General features: G+C 34.5%; 1 protein-coding gene across 2 annotated transcripts; it reads left to right on the top strand.

Annotated features, from left to right (window-relative positions):
* Window positions 1-24: 24 nt before the first annotated feature.
* Window positions 25-14161, top strand: LOC132284618 (probable inactive nicotinamidase At3g16190). Of its 2 annotated transcripts, none has more exons than XM_059786737.1 (6): window positions 25-189; window positions 557-670; window positions 1258-1492; window positions 1590-1706; window positions 5776-5870; window positions 13784-14161. In XM_059786737.1, the coding sequence occupies exons 1-5, from the start codon at window positions 136-138 to the stop codon at window positions 5847-5849; spliced, it is 594 nt and encodes a 197-aa protein (XP_059642720.1). In that variant the 5' UTR covers window positions 25-135; the 3' UTR covers window positions 5850-5870; window positions 13784-14161. The 2 variants fall into 2 exon arrangements, with proteins under 2 accessions (XP_059642720.1, XP_059642719.1); XM_059786736.1 differs by having other exon boundaries at window positions 26-189; window positions 13787-14161.
* The last annotated feature ends 7572 nt before the right edge of the window (window positions 14162-21733 follow it).

Genomic DNA, 21733 nt, shown 5'->3' with positions numbered 1-21733 from the left:
ACTAAAAGAGTGAAAAAACAAAGAATTAATCTCTTTTTTTGCTCCACAGAAGACACTTCCTCCACCAAAACGCACAGCAATTGGTGTTTCTAAAATTGGGTTCACAGTCAAACCATCCGAGAACAGTGGTTTCTAATGGCTTTTGATGATAAATGGAAGAACACTGCTCTTCTCGTCATAGACATGCAGGTGCCTCTGCTCTTCTATTCTCTCTAATTTATCTTTGTGTGTATCTATATATATGTATGTATATATATATATGTATGTATGTACGTACGTATATGTCATGTTTCAAATTTTTTTGTTCTCCATCAACCGATTCAACCCCACATATATAATTGAGCAGAAATGCCCAACCCTTTTCTTGAAATTCAATTTTGTATATTGGGTTTCTTTTTCTTATTACGTGTGACATTTGACTGACATTCTACTTAATTTTTCATTGATCGTGTGCTCAACCCTTTTCTTAAAATTCAATTTTGTATATTGTGTCTCTTTTCTTTATGTGTGATATTTGACATTCTGCTCTCTGTTTTTTTTTTCATGGACTGTGTAGAAAGATTTCATACTACCAGATGGTCCGATGCTTGTAGCTGGTGGCCAGGCTATTGTTCCCAACCTTATAAAGGCTGTTGAAGTTGCTAGGCAGCGGGGCATCCTCGTAGTTTGGGTGTCATTTCTCTCTCTCTCTCTTCCAACCTATACTGTTTCTCTCTCTTTAGTTGTATTCATACCATTCACTTCCATTGAATTGTAAAATTAATTATTCAATATAGCATGTTGAATCTGATTCTTATTCAAATGTAGGAAGTATGTATATACATGTCTGTGAATATGTTACCTTAATTTTGTTTGTTTTTGCTATATTCTTATCCTCACTTGACTTAATGGTGATTTAGATCAAATTAAGAAATTAGAATTGCTTTTACATTATTGTTATGTTTGGAAGCACCGAATCAGCACTATAAAATTGGGATTGGAAGAAATTTAGTACAAAGTTTGAACTGAATTTCCTCCAATCCCAAATCCAAGGCACCAATTCAGTGCTCCCATAGCATATAAGTTTTCAAGCAAGTGAAAAATGGCATTCCTAGTGCTTTGCTCATATAATTATGAATCTGGCCTTTTCATCTTAATATATATACATAATATACATATATCTGAATCATATTCATAATAGGAAAAAGAATTTTGTTGTACTGATTGAAGTTGTGATTCTCTATGTTTGGAACTTAATCATTGAAAAATCTGGTCTAGGTTGTTCGCGAGCATGACCCACTAGGAAGAGATGTAGAACTCTTTCGCCAGGAATTGTACTCTGATGGGAAGCCGAAACCGACCTCTAAGGGTAGTGTGGGTGCTGAGCTGGTTGATGGGCTTGTGATTAAGGAAGAAGATTATAAGTTGGTGAAGACTCGTTTTAGTGCATTCTTTGCCACACATCTGCATTCGTTTCTTCAGGGTGCCGGCATTAATAGTTTAGTGGTCACTGGTAAATGATTCTGGTCTTGTGGGTCAGTTCTGTTTCATGGGATCTCAATAATAGTTGTGTGTTTATGGCTTGTAATCTCTTAAATATATGTGTTTAGGTGTTCAAACTCCAAACTGTATCAGGCAGACGGTCTTTGACGCGGTGGCATTGGATTATCAATCTGTTACTGTTATTGTTGATGCCACTGCTGCTGCCACACCTGACATACATATTGGTATGCGCTTTGGATCTCTCAAAACCATTACTGAAAAGAAGGCCCCACTTCATGTGTGGCATTTTGCAGAACCTTGCTGTTTTAATTCATCATCAATAAATTGAAGCTTACTTACATAAATATTTTCATTAAATATTCAGGACTATTTTTTGAACTAGATATTTGCAATGACTGGAATTTGGGTGGTTATTCTTCTCTGTGCATAATTTGATGCCTTAATGTTTATGAAACTTAATAGGCATTAATACCAACTCGCTTGTCAAACTTTTTCTTGTTATGTGTTGCCTTATTAGCTGGAACATCTTTCTTCATCAATTAAGAATACTTTGGTTTGAAGTCAAGTTTCTTGTTTCTTATTTCATTGAACCAATCAGAATTTCAGATCATTATATGGCTTGTGATGGTTGGCTCATAGCCTGTTTATACTTGATAAGCTTAAAAAAGGCGACCCTTGATTGTGACTTGTGTTGCTTGTTATTCCATTGTAAGTGCCAATTAATCTAAAATTAAACCTTACGGAGACAGAAATGTGGATAAATTCCAAAGAGTTAGTGATCATCCTAATATTCTCCTGTTTTTTCTTGTGATAAAATATATGCCATTTTGGCCCATTGAGATTTGTATGTTAGTTGTAGAACTAGATTTTATTTCAATTAAGAAAGCTTGTCCAACTCTCAACCCAACTAAATTGAAATCACTATATGAATACCGACAAGCACATCAGCAAAGCAAAAGATGAAGTAGATCACCATCCCAAAGGCAGTTCCATGATTATCCTTGCTAAAGAACCAGAAAATGTGCACACTATAGGCCATTGACGAAGCTCATGAGTGAAAAATTGAAGTTTTTCTGTGAGTTAAAATGTGAGGGCAGCCTAGGAGCATCATTAACAAATTTCTTTCTGGACGCTTGGATACTATGCACCCTGATAGTGACAGAACCCACCTTAGGAATCCCTCATCTTCTATCCTCTTTTCTCTTCTCATATTTATTGATGTAGCGGGAGCTGTGAAATCGTTTACAAGGAACAAGGCTAACTTTGAATCCACAAAGTTGAATAAAAATTGCAAAGCAATTGAAATTTTATTAATTAAAGGTTAAAATTTTATTAATTAAAGGTTAAAATTTTGCTGTTTCTGTCCATGCATATTTATAATAAGTAAAACCCTAAAACTGTAATAAGGAAACTAATAGTATAAAAGAAACTAAAAATAAAAGAAAACTACCTAAAACTAAACTCTCTCTAAAAATTATTAAAATAAAAATAAATAAGAAACCTAAAAATAATAATAAAAATACTAAATAGGAAATAAATTGTTCTACATCATTTATTCTTGCAATATCAACCAGCAGCGTATCACCATAACACATCAGTTGATCCTTGCTGATGCTCATCGATAAATCACAATAAATGAGTTTGTCTCATTTGTTTTCAATTGACAATGATTTTACATTCTCTATTTTTGCATTCATTCTTAACTTAATTATTTTTCTATCGTGTCATTGGCCATCTTAATAACCTTCTGTTAATTATGCTCATCTTATAAATATGTTGTTTCTTGAGTATCGAAGATTCTATATGATTAAGCATGGTTATATTCTAATGACTTTCTGGAACATATTGACCAAACAAAGTTGGAGTTTCCCCATTTGATCACAATGAAGGTGCTTTGTTCACTAATTTGGTGACACTTCTCCTAACATTGTCAATCTCGCTGGTTCCACAAAATAGTCACTTGAGACTGTATTAATTCTTGATCAAGCTAAGAAGTATGACTAATTGCTAGAAGTTCTGAACTATAGTTTGTGATTAGTTTAAAAGGCTTGGAGCAGAATTAGTGCATCTGAATTTGAAGTGTTTAATAAGAAACTTGACACCATAACATGTTTTGGGCCAAATGTTGCTCACTTGCTCACTTTTTGAACTGGGGTGATCGACAGAAGTTTATGGAGGTTCCTATAGTGAGGATCTAGAAGCTTTGGGGTAATAAAGAGCTGTAGAACACTATAGAAAGCAGGTGTTGCTATGGGGTAGGAACAATAGGGGCAGAGTGCACAATTGGTGTCGACTGTAGCTGAAAGATTTTACATACACACGGAATTTAGGTGAAATTGTGCTTAGAATCCGAAGGTAGGTATGTCAAAGTTTATGCAAGTTTGAATGATGACAGAAACCTTGAAACCTCAACACACAAACAAAGATGTAATTCATTACCTCCTGTATATCTAGTAGCAGTAGTAACTATACCTATAAGGCATTAGATTAGAGTATATCACTAATAATATTCTACCGGTAAATATTAGATCCTTTTTTTTGTTAGAGAAGTTGCATTGATACCAAAGGACAAACCCAACATGTTGATGTCTCTTCCTTATGTGGAGATATGCCTATTGAATCACTACATGAAGAAAGTCACATGATCAATTCAACAGACCACCAGATAATATGACTGATGAAAGGGCAATAATTTAATTTAGAGAGAGAATCTGGTTTTAGAGTCGGAAGTAACTCATTTATAGGAAATCTAAATTGGTAAGAGATGAGAGTCGATTAGTCAATATTTATTTTGATATAACTCGTTGAAAGAGATCTGAAATGCATAGTTCTATAGAAAGTCCACCACCAGCACTGCACCGCCCAACTCCTAAATAATCGCCTTATCACTTATGAATTCCAAACCCCCCAAAAATTAGGAAAAGAAAAAAAAAAAAATCTGTGTTAGTATGAAATATAGGCTGACCTTATAATACAGAAAGTGAGAAACAAAGAAAGACTTTGTAAATTTGTTTTTATATGGGAGAAGAAAACCGGAGTTGGGTAATTTAGATGTAGTAAGAAGAAGGAAACCTAGAGCTTTTGTGGAGTGATTTTGCAGTTTGTGGTAATTGAAAATTGTATACCCAAAGGTATAGAGGTATTAAGATATCTAAAAAAAGATTATGGAAGGGACTTGGAACAAGTTGGAATTAAAGCTCTAATGAAGTTGAAGAGGAGTCATAAACTTTGCAGTAGTAGCTTCCGCAAAATTCAACAGAGAGAGAGAGACCAGAAACATCTTGGAACTGTGTTCTATCCTCCTCACCTTTTCATGTGTACAAAATGTAAAATCTTCTATTGACAAAAATTACCAACAAAGATCAGATACAAATGAACTCCAGGTAATACAAAAGTACCATGTTACATAGGTGAGAAAAATAAAGAACAGGAAATTATGTGCTATCAAGGTTAAATTTGGAGCCATACAACAAAAACTTGGTAGTAGGCTCGTAGCATAACATATTCCTTGCAATCAACTGATGTCACATACTAGGACTAGGGTTCCATTAGTGATTATAATTTCATTTTTTTTTTTTTTGATATAATCCATGGCTGTTAGTAAGATTCTTCTCGTGTATGTACATATTTTAGGCCTTTGAACTAAAGGAGCCCGGTGTTCTTGAAGATGCAGAAGGCACTTTATTGAGATTTGTTGAGAACATTAAGTTTTTAACTAGGCTCTTTTTTGTTGGTTTTGTTTCTCTGTTGTGCTTTGTTTCAAACACTCTGGTCGTTAGGGGTATGCAAAATTTATATATTATTTTCCCTTTTTAATTGTTATATAAGAACCCTCACAATAACTACAAATTCATTTTATCTTTTCGTGTAAGTTGTGTCTTTTGTGGTTCTTTCATATCGTCATTGCCCAGACCATAAAACAATGTCGTGACAAAAAGAAGAAAAAAAGATTGATGTTATCATTTCTTTCTTTCACCTGCTTTAAAATGTTCTCCTTTTTCTCTACCAAATATCTAATTATCATTGCATCAAGGAAGTTCAGTACCCAAGTGAAATTCTACTTTTGCTACCAAGAGGTGGCAGACTGGCAAGTTCAAGTGCTTGAAACTGGTTTCAGGTCTTAAGTTTAGGCGTTTCTTCTTTCTTTAATTAAAAATTGTATTTTGACTCTTGGATGTACTTTTTATAGCACTTAACTATTACTTGTATTTTTCTTCAGAATGTCTATATTGCAAAGTGGTTTAGCCTATAAAAATAAGTGACCGACATTGAATTCTGCATTTTCTTAACCAGCAAATTTATTTGACATGAGGAATATTGGAGTCACAACCCCAACATTACAGGAATGGTGCAAATCTGATCATTGATATGTTTCACAACTGAATCAGGTGAGTCCCTTTCGTGTACCTCCTTACCAGTCTGTTATATGTTTGAAGGCCTTGAGTGGTCGTATTTTGTAATTGAGTTGGTCGTGATTGAAATGCGGGCAGTATGAAATCAGCTGATATTTTTGCTTCTAGTTCAACTGGTGTCTAGGTCTTGCTTAAACTATTGATTATTTAATATCTGTTGGTTTTATAATATCTACTGTCTGCTTCTGTCCACAGTCGGACCAGTGTAATTGTGTGGTGATGTGGCACACATGTGCATTTGTGTTTATGTGTGAAGGGCTGCTAATTTTAGAAGTTACTAATTAAAAGTAGTCTAACATGCTTTTCTCATATTGCTGATGTGCTTGACAAGCCAAAACATGATGCTTTTTTGGCTAGGCTCATTAAATCCAGTGAAAACAAACTCCGACAGACTACTTTTTTCATTTTTCATTTTTTCCCCTTTATGAAACAAGAGAAGAATTTCTTTGGATCCACAGTTGGAAATTTGGGGCGAGGAGGAGAAAATTGGGAATTTGGAGAAGTCTTTTTTCTTTTCTTGTTTTTTATCTTTTTCACTTGTACCACTTTGAGTACACTCGTGTACCATTTCTAGTGCAGTGCAGAGATTTAATACTTTTAAGTTCACATCTGGTAAGGTGTAATTATATATATATATATATATATATATATATATATATTGTGCATTGGTGCAACTCAAAAATGTCCAGGTTTGGTGCATATTTAGGGAAAGGGCACTGAAAAAGTTACCACTTCCATAATTAGTTTTGACAGTTGGGTGGAATTTGTGTTATTGGCTGCGATTTACTAATTAGGAAATTATGCCTCCAAAGTTCACTTTGGCATAACATTCGTTTTTTATTTATTTTTTAAACCTGAACTTTCCCTTTTTTATTCAACTGTTGTACAAGTAATGGTCTATATTCCTACTCGTGAATTTGAAAACAACGAGAAATTATCCTCAACTAACCAAATTATCCATGACACACATATCACACACACACACACACACACACATATGTTCTTGGCAGGAAACTCACTCTTTTTCTCTATGGGGACTTGAACCCTCCTCACCTCTCACTTCGGGAGGTAGAGGAGATTCCATTAGGTTGCAGACCTTGGTACATACATATCACATATGAGGGGTGCTAGCAGTTTCTCCATACATACTATATATTTATACATGGATAGACATTAATGAAAAAGGTTAAGGATCAATCATACAAATTGTTTTCGAAAAATATTGATGTACCGAATGTATTTTCTTGGAAGACATATCTAAAGGAAGATTCTTGGGTTGAGGTGATCCTGATTGTAAGTATCTTCTTACAAAAATAAAAAAGATTAAAAACAAACACATGTTGAAGGATTTCATTGTTGTGGTGGCCCCGGGGGGGGGGGGGGGGGGGGGGGGGGGGGGCGGGGTTTGGGGGGAATTGAAATTTAGAAAACAAATCTTATCTGTGTGTAGTTTGAACAGAATATTGAACCATTTTAGCCTGAAAACTATGCTTTATTACCACCAAGGGCTAGAGCCTAATGGTATCTCTTCTACTTTTAAATAGAAATTCGAGGCTTACGTTTCACTTATTAGGGTAAAAATAAAAGAACTATGCTTTATTTCTCAAATGATGTTGCTTATTTTAAGAATATTTGAAAAATAAAACTCATTTTGATAAAATTTCTAATCAATCATTTTTATGGGAATTTAAAGTACTTGACTATTTGACATACGTACTTGAGTTTCAATTATGAAAATAAAATGGCTAAAATTGAATACATGTAAATACTAGGGGTGGCAATTCGTGTTGGCGGTTCATATTCGTGTCATGTTGACCTAATAGTATTATATCAAATAGGTTAATCCGAACACGACTCGTTTAATAATCATGTTAGAAACTCTTGACACGAACACAACCCATTTATTAAACAAGTAACATGACACAACCCCTTAATAAATGAATTGTGTCACTCGTAACACGACCCGTTTAATAACCTATTTAACCCATTTAAATTAAAAGAGTCTTGTAACTTGTTTATTAACTTGCGTATAAAATGAAAATATGATGAAAAAATGACACAGTGGATGACGACTAAATTCATGAAAATATTGATAATTGGGACAATACAATTACAAAAATAAATAAATAAATAACAAATACCATATCCATATTGGATTTATATTGAAACAGCAAAAATGTCCAGAGTAATTGGGTTAAAATAGGTTATGGGTTAATTGGGTTGAATTGACATGATTAATTAAATGGGTCTAATCGGATTGAGCTCTGAAACACGAACATGAAACAATTAATTAAATGGGTTGGTATGATTATTACACGAACAAGATTAAGGTCAACCCATACCCATTAACTTGGTGTCATGTTAGTAGGTCGTGTCGAATTTTGCCACCCCTAATTCCAATGATGGAGAACCTGTCCTTCCAAAGCCAGATAGCTCGCAATTGCATTACCAAGTTGTATTTCCTGCTTATGCCCCTCTATTATTCCCATATTCTTTTCCGTTTTGGTTGGGGTACTGTACAAAACCAGCTAAAACAGAGACTCATGAAGTGCTTAAGCCAACAGCGGTACATTCGAAGAGCCCACTCAATGGTGATGAGCTAATTGGCATGTTAAAACTAACTTTGGGGGAAATCTCTTGGCAATGCAGGATCATACTCTCTCGCTGAAATTGCTTGAAGGCTCGACTCGGCAGTAAGCTTTCCATGCTAATCCTTGCTCTGGCAGTTCAGGCATGAACTCGAGCAGCAGCACAATCTATTCAGTCTAGAAGTTACAAGAGTACCGAAATTGTAGGTTAGCTCAGTGATAGTGAGCTTTGGACAAATTTTTGTAGTACAGGGCTCAATAATGTGCAGTTTGGTCTCAGTTATAGATTCTTTTGTTGAATCCACATAATATGTAGCAACTGACAAGACGAAGAGAACAAAGAGATTTCTGAAGTACACTTCTCTGTCTTTCCCTTCGGGAGACTTTCTTTATATAATAATATTTACTATACAAGGAATGCTTACCACAATCATATCCCAAGATTTGGTATCCACAAATAATATTCCTAATTACAAGCAATCTGTAAATCATCTAAATTGGAATAGAATCCCTAATTATAAGTTATCTTACAATTCATCAAATCATCTAATTTTGGTATGTAGATCACCTCCTCTGATACCTCTGATACCCCCCTCAAATTGATGTTGGTGAATCCACAAGCATCAATTTGTCAACTAAGAACTGGTGACGAGTCTTAGTTAAGGCTTTAGTGAAAATACCTGCAGTTTGGAAATTTGTTGACACGAGGCAAAGTAACGAGATGATTAACATAGGCTTCCCGAATGTAGTGACAATCGACCTCTATGTGTTTAGTCCGTTCATGAAATACTGGATTTGCTGTAATCCGGATGGCGCTTGTGTTATCAGCATGAAGAGAAGTAGGATTTAATTGAGGGAAACCTAATTCAGAGAGAAGACGATGAAGCCAAACGATTTCAGAACAGGCAGAAGTCATGGCTTGATATTCTGCCTCGGTAGAAGATTTTGAAACTCGTTCTTGTTTCTTACATTTCCATGACACAAGGGAGCCATTGAGATACATGCACCACCCCGTTGTAGATCGACAAGAATCAGGACAACTTGCCCAGTCAGCATCACTATAAGCTGTAAGTTGGAGAGATGAACCAACTTTATAAAATAACCCACGCTCTGGAGTGCCGAGTAAATAGCGAATGATCCGTTTGACAGCTGCAAGATGAAGATGTCAAGGTTGATGCATAAACTGACTCATCAAATTAAGTGCATAAGAAATATCTGGTCTTGTGATTGTCAAATAAACCAAGCTTCCAACTAGTTGCCTATATGTCGTAGGATCAGAGAGTAGTTGGCCTTCATCTTTTTTATACTTGACATTAATTTCAAGTGGAGTATCTACTGGAGTTGAGTTCTCGAGTCCAGCCAAAGTAATAAGATCTTTGGCATATTTGTGCTGATTAATAAAAATTCCATTACTTGACTGATGCACTTCAAGGCCTAGGAAATACGTGAGGTTTCCAAGATCCTTCATGTGGAAAGAAGAGTGTAAAGAAGCCTGTAGTTGTTGAATGCCTACTGTATCTGTACCAGTGATGATGATGTCGTCCACATGTACAAGGAGAATGGTGATACCAGTTTCACGACGACGAAGAAACATAGAAGGATCATTGGTACTATGATTAAAGCCAAATTGACGAATAGTGTTACCAAACTTTTCAAACCAAGCTCGTGGCGCTTGTTTCAGGCCATAAAGAGAGCGTCATAGATGACACACATCTGATGTGGAATTGCTTGTGACACCAGGTGGAAGTCTCATATAGATTTCTTCGTTCAGATCACCATGTAAGAAGGCGTTTTTTACATCCATTTGAAAAAGAGGCCAAGCTTGAGAAGCTGCAATAGCAAGCACTGCACGAACAGTTGTCATTTTTGCCACAGGAGCAAAAGTCTCTTCATAATTAATCCTATACTCTTGCCAATTCCCGAGAGCGACCAAACGAGCTTTATATCGATCGAAGGAGCCATTAGATCTAAGTTTAACAGAGTAAATCCATTTGCAACCAATTGGTTTGTGACCAAGAGGACAAGGAACAATATCCCAAGTATGATTCCTCTCTAAAGCTTCCAATTCTTCCTTCATAGCTTGTTCCAACATAAATGTTGTACAGCCTGTGAATATGAGTTGGGAATAGATTTTGATGTCAGAGTGGTCATAAGAATTAGGCGATCAGGAGGTTTGATTTGGCGAGTGGATCTTTGAAGAGGAGGCGGTTGTGGACTTAGATCAGGAGATGGAGAGGAGTCACGGTTAGGACCTTCTTCTGCACCAATTGTTGTCTTACCTCGTCGCTTATAAACCAGCCCAGGTTTAAACCTTGTGAAAATAGTAGGATTATTACTACTAAAGTCATGAAGATAAGAAAAGGAGGACGGAGGAGAAGGGACATGAGTGTTTTGAAAGAAATACTGTTTTTCAACAAAGACAACATTACGAGAGGTACGAATGCGACGGACAGAAGGATCATAACACAAAAAACCTTTTTGATGAGATGCATACCCAAGAAATGCACAATGAGCAGATTGTGCAGATAATTTGTTTCGATCTTGTGCAGGTAGATGGACATAACAAACACAACCAAAAACACGCAGTTGGTTATAGTTGGGATTAGCTTGATGGAAGCGAAAATATGGAGATTGATGTTGAAGCTTTGGAGAAGGCAATCTATTGATAAGATGCGCAGCTGTGGAAAGTGCTTCCACCCAAAAATGAGAGGGTACTGATGCATCAAGAAGTAGGGTCCGAGTAACATCCAAAGGATGCCTATTTTTCCTCTCGGGTACTCCTTTTTGTTGAGGAGTAGATGGACAAGTTCGCTGGGAAATGATTCCTTCATTTTGAAGTGAAATTCGTTTTTCATATATTCACCTCCGGAATCGGAACGAAGAATTTTGATGGATGTGGAAAATTGATTTTTTAGGTAAGCCAAAAAAACGCTTAAAGGCATCAAAAACTCCAGATTTAGAATGCAAAAAATAAATCCATGTGTGTCGACTATAATCGTCGATGAAGGAAACAAAATATTTGTGATGAGAATGAGAGGGAAATGGAGCATCCCCCCAAACATCAGTATGAATCAAATCGAAGCATTTTGTAGTAATGTCACCATGAATTGGAAAAGGAAGAGTCTTACTTTTACCCAATTTACAACTACTACAATCAAATGAGACATCATTGAAAGAAACAGGGTCTTTATTAAAAAACAAACCAGATTTCAACAAGAACAACAATCTTTTGGCATTAGGATGCCCCAATCGTTTATGCCACATCTGATATGACGTACTAGAAGAAGGACAAACTAACGAAAATAAAGATTTATTCCTGGGATAGCTAAACAAGCTTTAGAGGAAACAGCCTTCCACATTTAGGTCCCTTCCCGATCACTTTCCCCTACTCCTGATCCTGCACAATACATCCAGATGTAGAAAATGAGACTTTACAGTTGTTATCAACCAATTGACCGACATATATAAGATTAGAGGTCAAACGTGGTGTATGATAAACATTATGTAATGGCAAAGAATGAGGGATATTACCGACTTAATGGGAAGATGTTCTCCATTAGCAGTATGAATTTTCACATTTCCCACATATGGTTTCACATTAGTGACGTGTTGAGGAAGAGGTCATGTGATTGGAAGCACCAGAATCAACATACCAAATAGATAAGGAGGAAGTTTTACCTGTGAGACCAAGAGCATAAAATGCAGAATGAATCATTTGTTGCACTACCTCTGGAGTTATGGAACTAGAAGCAATAAAAGCTTGAGGAGGCTGCATGGTCGTAGCAGCAGAGGGAGAACCCACTGCGGTGGTAGCATTGAAAGCCTGGGATGATCGATTTTGAGGTCGCTAACGGCAATCAACAATCAAATGTCCAGACTTCTTACAGTAGCTGCAGAATTTTTTCTTACACTGATTGGCTATATGCCCATATTCCTTACAGCTATAACATTGTATTTTGCTCAAATCCCTTCCTTTAGTCTGAGCTGCATAAGCTACATCCAGTGGATTAGTGCCAACACCCTTTTGTTCAATTGTAGCTTGAGTCAAACAACGTTGTTCTTCTCGGAGAAGTTCACCAAAGCACATATCCAATGATGGAGAAGGATCTCTAGCCATCAGATTTGAGCGAATAGATTCAAAATCACTTTTTGAAGAGATGGTAGCCCCTCACTTGGGACAGTTGCATAAATTAGTTGCTTATATTCAGCCCAAAGATTCATGAATCCAGAATAATAGTCTTGAATTGACATATTCCCTTGGGAATATTCAGATATGTCCAATTCAAGCTGAAAACGCCTCCCAGAATTTTCTTGATTATAAGCTTTAGCATTGGAATAAGGCCGCAAATTGAGTACAATATTAGAATCTACTGAGCTTAAAATCCAACTAATTATCTTTGCATCATTAGACTCCCATTTAGCTATGCTAGCATTTTCAGTCCCAGCTTTTGGTTCTGGGATTGATCCATCTACATGTCCCCACAATTCTTTCCCTTTAACAAACATACATTCAATTTAATGGGCAAGATTTCTGACTTTTCTGACATTCTAAAAAAAAAACTTCAAAAGAGACTCGAACAAAAGATAAAAGATGAATGAGAACCTGAGATAATGCTAACAGCAATTATTGACTGCAACTCAAACCAAGATTGTTGCTGCAACTCCTTAGAAACAAGACACCATAGTTTTTAACAAAAAAACTGTGATTTATCTTATCAAAAAAAAAACTCAGAACGTCTCTTGTATCAAGCTAGGCTCTGATACCATGACAAGACGAAGAGAACAAAGAGATTTCCGAAGTAAACTTCTGTCTTTCCCTTCGGCAGACTTTCTTGATATAATAATATTTACTATACAAGTAATGCTTACCACAATCATATCCCAAGATTTGGTATCCACAAATAATATTCCTAACTACAAGCAATCTGTAAATCATCTAAATTGGAATGGAATCCCTAATTATAAGTTATCTTACAACTCATCAAATCATCTAATTTTGGTATGTAGATCATCACCTCCTCTGATACCTCTGGTATAGCAACTTCTGTCAGAAATTATTTGAATCCTTTTAACATTTTGTGTTAATTTATCATGTTTATTCCTTCAGTGTATTGAGGGTTTTTATTCAGAACCATGCTCTATTGTGGTGTTATAATTTCTAAATCAGAAGTTCTTAAGTTCTTTTAACAGAAAATTTCTTATTTTTTGTGCTTGGGATTGGTTTTTGTATTACCTACAAAATGAGTTGTTCATTTAATTTTCAGGAAGAAATTAAAGTCACTTTATTTTTCTCTTTGTCAGCAGAAAACTCGAGCCATCTCAAATTGAACCAAATTCGACAATCTGTTGAAGAAAGCTATGCTTCTGTAAATTAGCAGTTTGATGAAGAATTAATGGCCAACAGAGAGTTGATTGTGCATGTGGAAAAGGTGAGAGAAAGGGTCACTATTTTCTTTTTGGTTTTCTTCCTTGTTAGCAGAGATACGAAAGCCTGTTAGCATAGCGATTTGATAGCCACGAATAATGGCATAAAGAATATGCTGTGATTTGATTTAATTTGCTTTCTTGTAATATTAACATGTGTTATTTTTGGTATATAAATACTGGAGCTGTGAATGAGTGTTAAGCCTCATTCAACCCTTTCTCAAATAATATTCAAGCCTTTACACAATTATCTCATTTTTTCTTCTTTTTATATTTCTTCTTGATATTAGAGCCAGGGTGATCCGAACGCAATGAGGGCGTTGCGTGTTCGGCACCACCCATTCGGGAATAGTGTGAGGAGACATTATCGATTATTTTTGGTCTGAGAAGACATTGGTGATTCTTCCATCTACATATGTTAAACATATGTACGAAGGAGGATGTTTTGAGGAGATATTGTTGATTATATATGTTGGTCTCAGATGGAAGAAAAACTGAGAAATGAGAGCTGCAATGTTTAGTTACCTTTGTTTTCTGTTTAATTTATTTTAAATTTTTGAAAAGAACTGATGTGTTGCGGCAAAGATTAGTTGGACTTTTTGGATATTTTTAGGATCTAAGCCCTAGCTCTGTGGCTACACCCATGATTTTGGAATGGTCTTAATTCCCCTGTTTGGACATGATCTCTCCTTTCTGTGAAGTAAAACACTTACTAGGGTTTAAACCAACACTAGACCACATGACAAATTGCAGATATTGAACCCCCACCCATAACACATTACGAAGTGCAAAACCACCTAAAACCACATCCCATTGCTGAATTCCCTTCGGTTACACAGGCAGTCTAACACCGGAATGCTCGCCCATGATTATCTGATTCGGCCAGTTCCACAGCATTTGAAGTCGGCAGCGCAGCAATTCAACTGCTGTTAATAAGACGTACGGTAAGTATATGACTGGGAATATGTGGGGAGGGAAAAGAATTGATGCTAGAGATGCCTCTGCAATCAATCCAAACAACATCATGACACCGCGGACAGCCCAGGTATGAGTTGGAGAAGGACGAGTCGAAGAAAATCTCTGCTCAGCATCGTACGCCCAGCAATACACGAGCAAACTTGTAACAGCAATGAACATGGTTTTGGGGTGCGTTTCAAATGGAGAAGAAGACATCAATTCGAGAAAGTTGAGTAGCACCGGAACAATGAAGGCAAACGTAGTGTGCCGGGAGGTGGGTGGACGACGGTGTTCTCGAGAGATAGAGAAGTAGCATCTCATGTCGATGAATGCAACATTGAACTGTCCAGGGTAGCTTCCCCACTGCCGGTCGAAAGGGTGGTTTGTTCTTGCAATGTCGGCCATCGGAGTATGATCACAAATCTGAAGAAGACATGAATTTTTGAGTTAGAACAAAAAAATTAAAAATCATGAAATGTTAAGAGTAGATCAAGATACAGGGAGAGAGAATTCATTACCAGTGTTTTGGAATGAAGTTTTTTTCTTTCAATGTATGCCTTTTTTATAGGTTGCATTTCCATTGACTAAAGAAACTTCCGAGGTAACAAAAGTTTGGAATTGCTTAGTCATCTTTGCATGCACTTGTTTACAATAAGCGCTCAAAAGGAACATCACGAGACAATTTCTAAAGGGTATAAAGGTCCAAAGGGTTTAAAAGGTTCAAGACTTGGGCACTTTGAATTTTGTTGTCTAAAGGGTAAACTAGACTAGGGCATAAAAATTTTGTTGTCCAAAGTGTCCGCATTTGTTGACATTAGGATATTACAAGTTTTTAAAATAATGATGAAGTTAGCGTAACATTTAAGTACAGTCACAACATACTAGAACTTGTGGGCCTTCTCTCTTCTTTCAACTCGGGGGTTTTCTTGGAAGTTTACAAAAAATTTACCGCGTAGTTTGTGTTTGTAGAGTTGGGGTTTATTTTTGTGAACTTTTAGGGTTGCCTCTTGTTTTTTGATTCATGACGTGGTGCGGTAGTTTTAGAGCACTTTATAATTCACCACCGAGAACATGTTGTTTCATCCCACATGTACTAAGGAATTATTGAGTGGTAACTCTAAGGGTCTGTTTGGTTATATGAAAATAGATGGTGAAAAGTGAAAGTAAAAGAAAGTGAAGTGAAGGAAAAAAAAATTAAGTTTTCATGGTGCATTTGGTTAACATGAAATTTTTTCAAGAAAGTTGTGAGAAAATATTATGTTGTTAGTTTGGATAGAATGAAAGAGAAAAGAAAATGATTGTACTTGTCAAAATTGCCCTTATAATTTTAAAAACTAAAAATATAAATAAATTTGAGTAAAATTAATTCATGCATTAAATTTTGTTGTTGATAATAATATTCTGAATTTGTGTGAGACACCAAGTCACCGGAATTTCTTTACTCAAATATATATATATATATGATTTGGACCTTACAATTTATATAGTAATTGTAAGGATTGTGATGAAGTCGAATAAGATTAGGATTGTTCCACGAGATGTTTGTTTATATTAGAATAACCAAAACCAATAGAATTTTACATATAACAACCAAGTTTATGAGAGTTTTCTTTTTGAATTCAACTAGAATTATATAACTATAAAATATTTTGTATTATTCTTTTTAAGGAACGTATATATTTCGTAAAATTTATAATAACTTTAGTATCAAAATTCTAAAACCTAGTTGATATGTATATACACATATTGAAAATTAATATAATGCACTTAAAAAATATCCACCATAATATGTTATATGTATATACGTATTTGGAAGGGAAAAAAAAAACAGGGAAAACAGAATAAAGCAATAAAAATAGATTAAAAAAAATTTGCGAACTCTCCAATTTCACGATTTCATTTACGTTTGGAAAAAAAATGTTTATAAAAAAGGGACAAAAAGATAAAGGAAACCCAAGTTATCCAACTGATAATTATGGGTGGAATTTAAAATATAACTTAACAACTTTCCCGAGAAATAAAAATTTTCTCATGTTTTATATAGGAATCGTTTTAAAGAAAATTAGTTACTTGCGATAATCCAGTTTTCTTGAAAATTTTATGTTTCATCCTAAACAAACGCACAAAAAATTTAAATATTTTTCGATTCTTTTCTTTTCTTGCTAATTCTACCTAACCAAACGAAGCCTAAAGGTTTCAAATTCCTGACCTCCAAGATGGGAAGAATAATTGTTTCAAAAAGACCATACAACCATGATCGCGAACATATAAATATTTAGAATAATTGTTTCAAAAAGACCATACAACCATGATCGTGAACGTATAAATATTTAGAATAATTGTTTCAAAAAGACCATACAACCATGATCGTGAACATATAAATATTTAGAATAGTAATACTTTGACCGAAGTGTCAAAGTGAATCGCTTTACCTCAAATATGTTTGTTAGATAAGTATGTACGTATAAGTTTGCCAAGTAAAATTAATCGGCTTAAAAATCATTTTCCAAGTGAACTATCATTACATGTTAAGTTAAAAAGTCCTCACTGGATCACATCTTCAATCACAGACAGATGGTAATTAACGAATTTCGTTACAATTCTATCATTAATTATTATCATCATCATCATTTGTGTTATTACTTTAATATTTTACTGTATATGTCAAATAAACAAAATATATAACATACAATATATTACTAACAAATAGTAGACTATATGATATTAAAATTAAAAAATTGCAAAAGATGGCACCAAAAAGTTGTCTTGTCAACACAGAGAGTATTTGTCTGCCAAAATCTATGGGTTTTTTTGGAGGGACCCACCTCATATAACATCCCAACCTAATCGGTGCAAAATCAACTCGAGTCTTGCAGTAACTAATTTCCAATCCTAATCGGTGCAAAATCAACTCGAGTCTTGCAGTAACTAATCTGCCAAAATCTGTAGGGTTCTTTTGGAGGGACCCACCTCATATAACATCCCAATTTTCATCGGTGCAAAATCAAAATAAGCGGATGTGAATGCACATCAATTAAAAATATTGACTAATTAATTTTTTATTATTGTTTTTAAAATTATATTTATATGTATAAAAAAACTTTAAATATTGTTTTTAAAATACTGTATAAATTATTTTAAGAAAGAAGGTGGGTCCGATTTAATATTATTTAACTCTCAATTGTGTAATCTAAGCCGTCTTCCTCCCTCTCCTTAGTCTTTGATATTTTATTTTAGGTTCCAGTGAAATTTCTTTGATTATCATCAAATTTATTCCTTTATTTGAACAATTGTTGGTTCATTTCAAATTCATATTATTTACCTGGTTTAACTTGAATTCATGTGATAACAGTCAATTTTCTTCACTTTATCTAAAAATTGTTAGTTTATTGATTCATAATTTGTTACTCAAATTAAAAAAGATGCTCGGCCTGCATTGGTGTTCTTATCTCTATCTCTTCGTGTCTGTTCCTGATCCTTCTCCTACTCAATTACGTACTGCAATTACTCTCTTCAGTAGAATTTTGCTGGGATTTTATGTATAACATAAGTATGAAATAAAGTACGTACTGCTTGGGATAAAACCTACGTATTGCTTGTGATGTTAAGTAGATTATAATTTGAACTAGTATTTCTCCGATTAGAGTCAAAGACTATAATCTAGTATGATTATGGTGATTATAATTTGAACTAATGTTTCTCCGATTAGAGTTAATGACTATCATACAGTAGGATTATAGTGTTTTTCCAATTAGAGTCAATGATTATCATCCAGTAAGATTATGTTGGAATGTTGCGTACAACTTATATTGACTTAAATTACAAACTACTTGGATGTTATGTACAAATAATCCAGTAAGATTATGTTGGGATGTTGCGTACAACTTATATTGACTTAAATTACAAACTTCTTGGATGTTATGTACAAATAATCCATAAGGATTATGTTGGGATGTTGCGTACAACTTATATTGACTTAAATTACAAACTGCCATGAATGTTATGCAGTACACAATCTAGAACATATTCGAAATTGCTTAGCAAATCTTTGTATATATTTTAAACCTAAACAATTTACACATGACCCTCAAATATGGGAATACATTGTACTCTGGAACTCACTCTTTCATCTTATCACATTCCTTTTTCGACCACAAATATAGTTTGCAAATCCTCTGATTTTTTCTCCTCACAAACAACTTTTAAAATCTACAAATAAGTGCACAATAAAACCCTCCCAGTCCAGAAGAAATTCTAAAGAGACCTTTGGACATTTTTGCATCTACTTTAAACCAAATAAATTTACGCATTAACTAAATAATTAAAATAGAGCATTAATTTACTATTTTTGGGTTTCTTCCACTTACGTCCATTCCTTTTTAGTAATTATTTTTCTTCTTCTGTCATTCATTTCTTATGGAAATTAGAGGATTTCCTTCCAAAAAAACATATGAAGCATGAAAATCGTACTTGTGGTGCCTCTCTCCTCCGGTATTCATCTTTAAATTTGAACAAAAATGACCTACTATACGAAGAAATAAGATGACATTTATGGAAACACAGGTAAGGAGAAATAGAGTCATGCTTCTATTTGGAAACAAATCAAAATCTGAATATTTTGGGAGAGAAGAAAGGCTGAATGGACCGGATTTGTAATTTCAAATGGGTTGCTGCAAATTCATAAGAGAGGGAAGGAGAATATGTATTTCTCAACAGTGTATATATATATATATATATATATAGAAAATTGCATATAAAACTAATACAGATTTTACCTTCCTTAATTAATATTGTTCATTTACTCCAATTGAGAAAATAGGACATTATGCAACTAGAGAGGATGCTGATCCATCTCTATCTTGCCTATATAATAATGTTCACCACCTCTCCCCCGAAACCCCTTGACTTTTCTTCTTATTCCTTAGTGTTTTGTCCTTTCTATGACAAAGTGCCCTACAAATCAAGGGTAAGTTGTCCTTAAAGTGAAGACTGTTGGGGATTGTTCATGTTCATGTTTCGCATTCGCGTTATCGGTTACGATAGTGATGTAACGAACTCACACAAATATCGGTGTAAACCGTTTGAATCGGCTAATTCATGAAGGTGTATAACAGTATCAGATCTTTGAAAAAAGGTTACGAACCGATCAATACGTCACGTATCAGTCAATATGACGAATCATGGTTCACACTAGAGTGGACACTGAGGCATGGAGAGGGCAGGAAACAAGGTGCACCCTCACCATGTGTAGCCTGCAAGCTTCTAAGGAGAAGGTGTGCTCAAGGTTGTGTCGAATTTTTCCACCACTACAAAAAAAAACTTTTTTTTTGGAAAGTTAAAAAGAACCAACGAGCCAAGTGGTCTAGTGGTACCAAATCTCTTACTTCTCAAAGGAGGTAAGGGGTTCGAACCTCAGTGGGGGCATGTGTATGTGAGTACCAACTAGGAAAAAAAAGAAGAAGTTATAAAGACAAATCTTTCTATGTGTAGTTTGAAAAATGTTTTATTACCGCCAAGGGTTATTAGTATAATGGTATCTCTTTTACTTTTAAATAGAAAGTTGAGGATCACGTTTCACTTGCGGATCACATTTCACTTGCTGAGGGTAAAAAAATACAATGTTGCTTATTTTAAGAATATTATATAAAACACATTATTATAAAATTTCTAACCAATCATTTTTTAATGGGAATTTAAAGTGCTTGACTATTTGACATACATAACTGAGTTTCAATTATTAAAATAAAATTGAATTCATGTAAGCAATTTGCATTTGCGGTTCATATTCATGTCATGTCGACCTAATAGTATTATATTATATAGAATAATTCGAACATGACTCGTTTAATAATCATGTTGAAAACTCGACACGAACATGACCCGTTTATTAAATGAATTGTATAACTCATAAGATGACCCGTTTAATAACCTATTTAATCCATTTAAATTGAATGACTCGTGTAACTTGTTTATTAACTTAAGTATAAAGTGCAAATATGATAATAAAAAAAATGACATAGTGGATGACTAAATTCATGAAAATATTGATAATTGGGACAATACAATTACAAAAAAAGAACAAATACCATATCCATATTGGATTTATATTGAAATTATAAAAATGTCCAGAGTTAAAATAGGTTATAGTTACTCGGGTTGAATTGACATGATTAATTAAACGAGTCTAATTGGATTGAGCTCCAAAATACTAACGGGAAACAATTACTATGGGTTGGCACGATAATGACACAAACACGATTAAGGTTAACCCAAACTCATTAACTTCGTGTCATGTTAGCGGGTCATGTCTAATTTTATCACCTCTAACTCCAATGATGGGAACCTATCCTTCCAAAGCCAGATAGCTCGCAATTGCATTACCCAGTTGTATTTCTTGCTCATGCCCCTCCATTTTTCCTATATTCTTTTCCATTTTGATTTGGCTTTTTAATAAGTGATGCTTAGACCCAAGTGTAGTAAATTACTTTACTTCAAACATTTTATTAGTCATGTTTACTATATATCAAAATGTGAAAAGTCCCACTTTTTTAATATTTTGAATACATGGCCAATTAAAAGTTATGGGCCAAACAAATCTCTTTAACTGATGATCCTAAAAATCATTTTCCAGTGGACGACCATTACATGTTGAGTTGGAAAGTCCTCACTGGATCACACCTTCAATGGTAATGATATTTTCTTTTTGGATTTTTTACTCAAATATTATATTGATTTCTCCTATTAGACATTTTTGTTAGACTGTTTTAAGAGAATTGAATGTGATTTTTTGCTCAAAATCATTATAATAATAATAAAAATAAAAATAATTTTAGTAAAGTTCATATTTTAAAATTTAATTTTAAAAAGTTA

The sequence above is a fragment of the Cornus florida genome, unplaced genomic scaffold (genome assembly GCF_030987335.1).
Source record: "Cornus florida cultivar Cherokee Brave unplaced genomic scaffold, ASM3098733v1 CherokeeBrave_3.0.0_Hap2_Chr11, whole genome shotgun sequence".
Taxonomy (NCBI): Eukaryota; Viridiplantae; Streptophyta; class Magnoliopsida; order Cornales; family Cornaceae; genus Cornus; species Cornus florida.
This window is presented reverse-complemented; position numbering and strand designations above follow the sequence as displayed.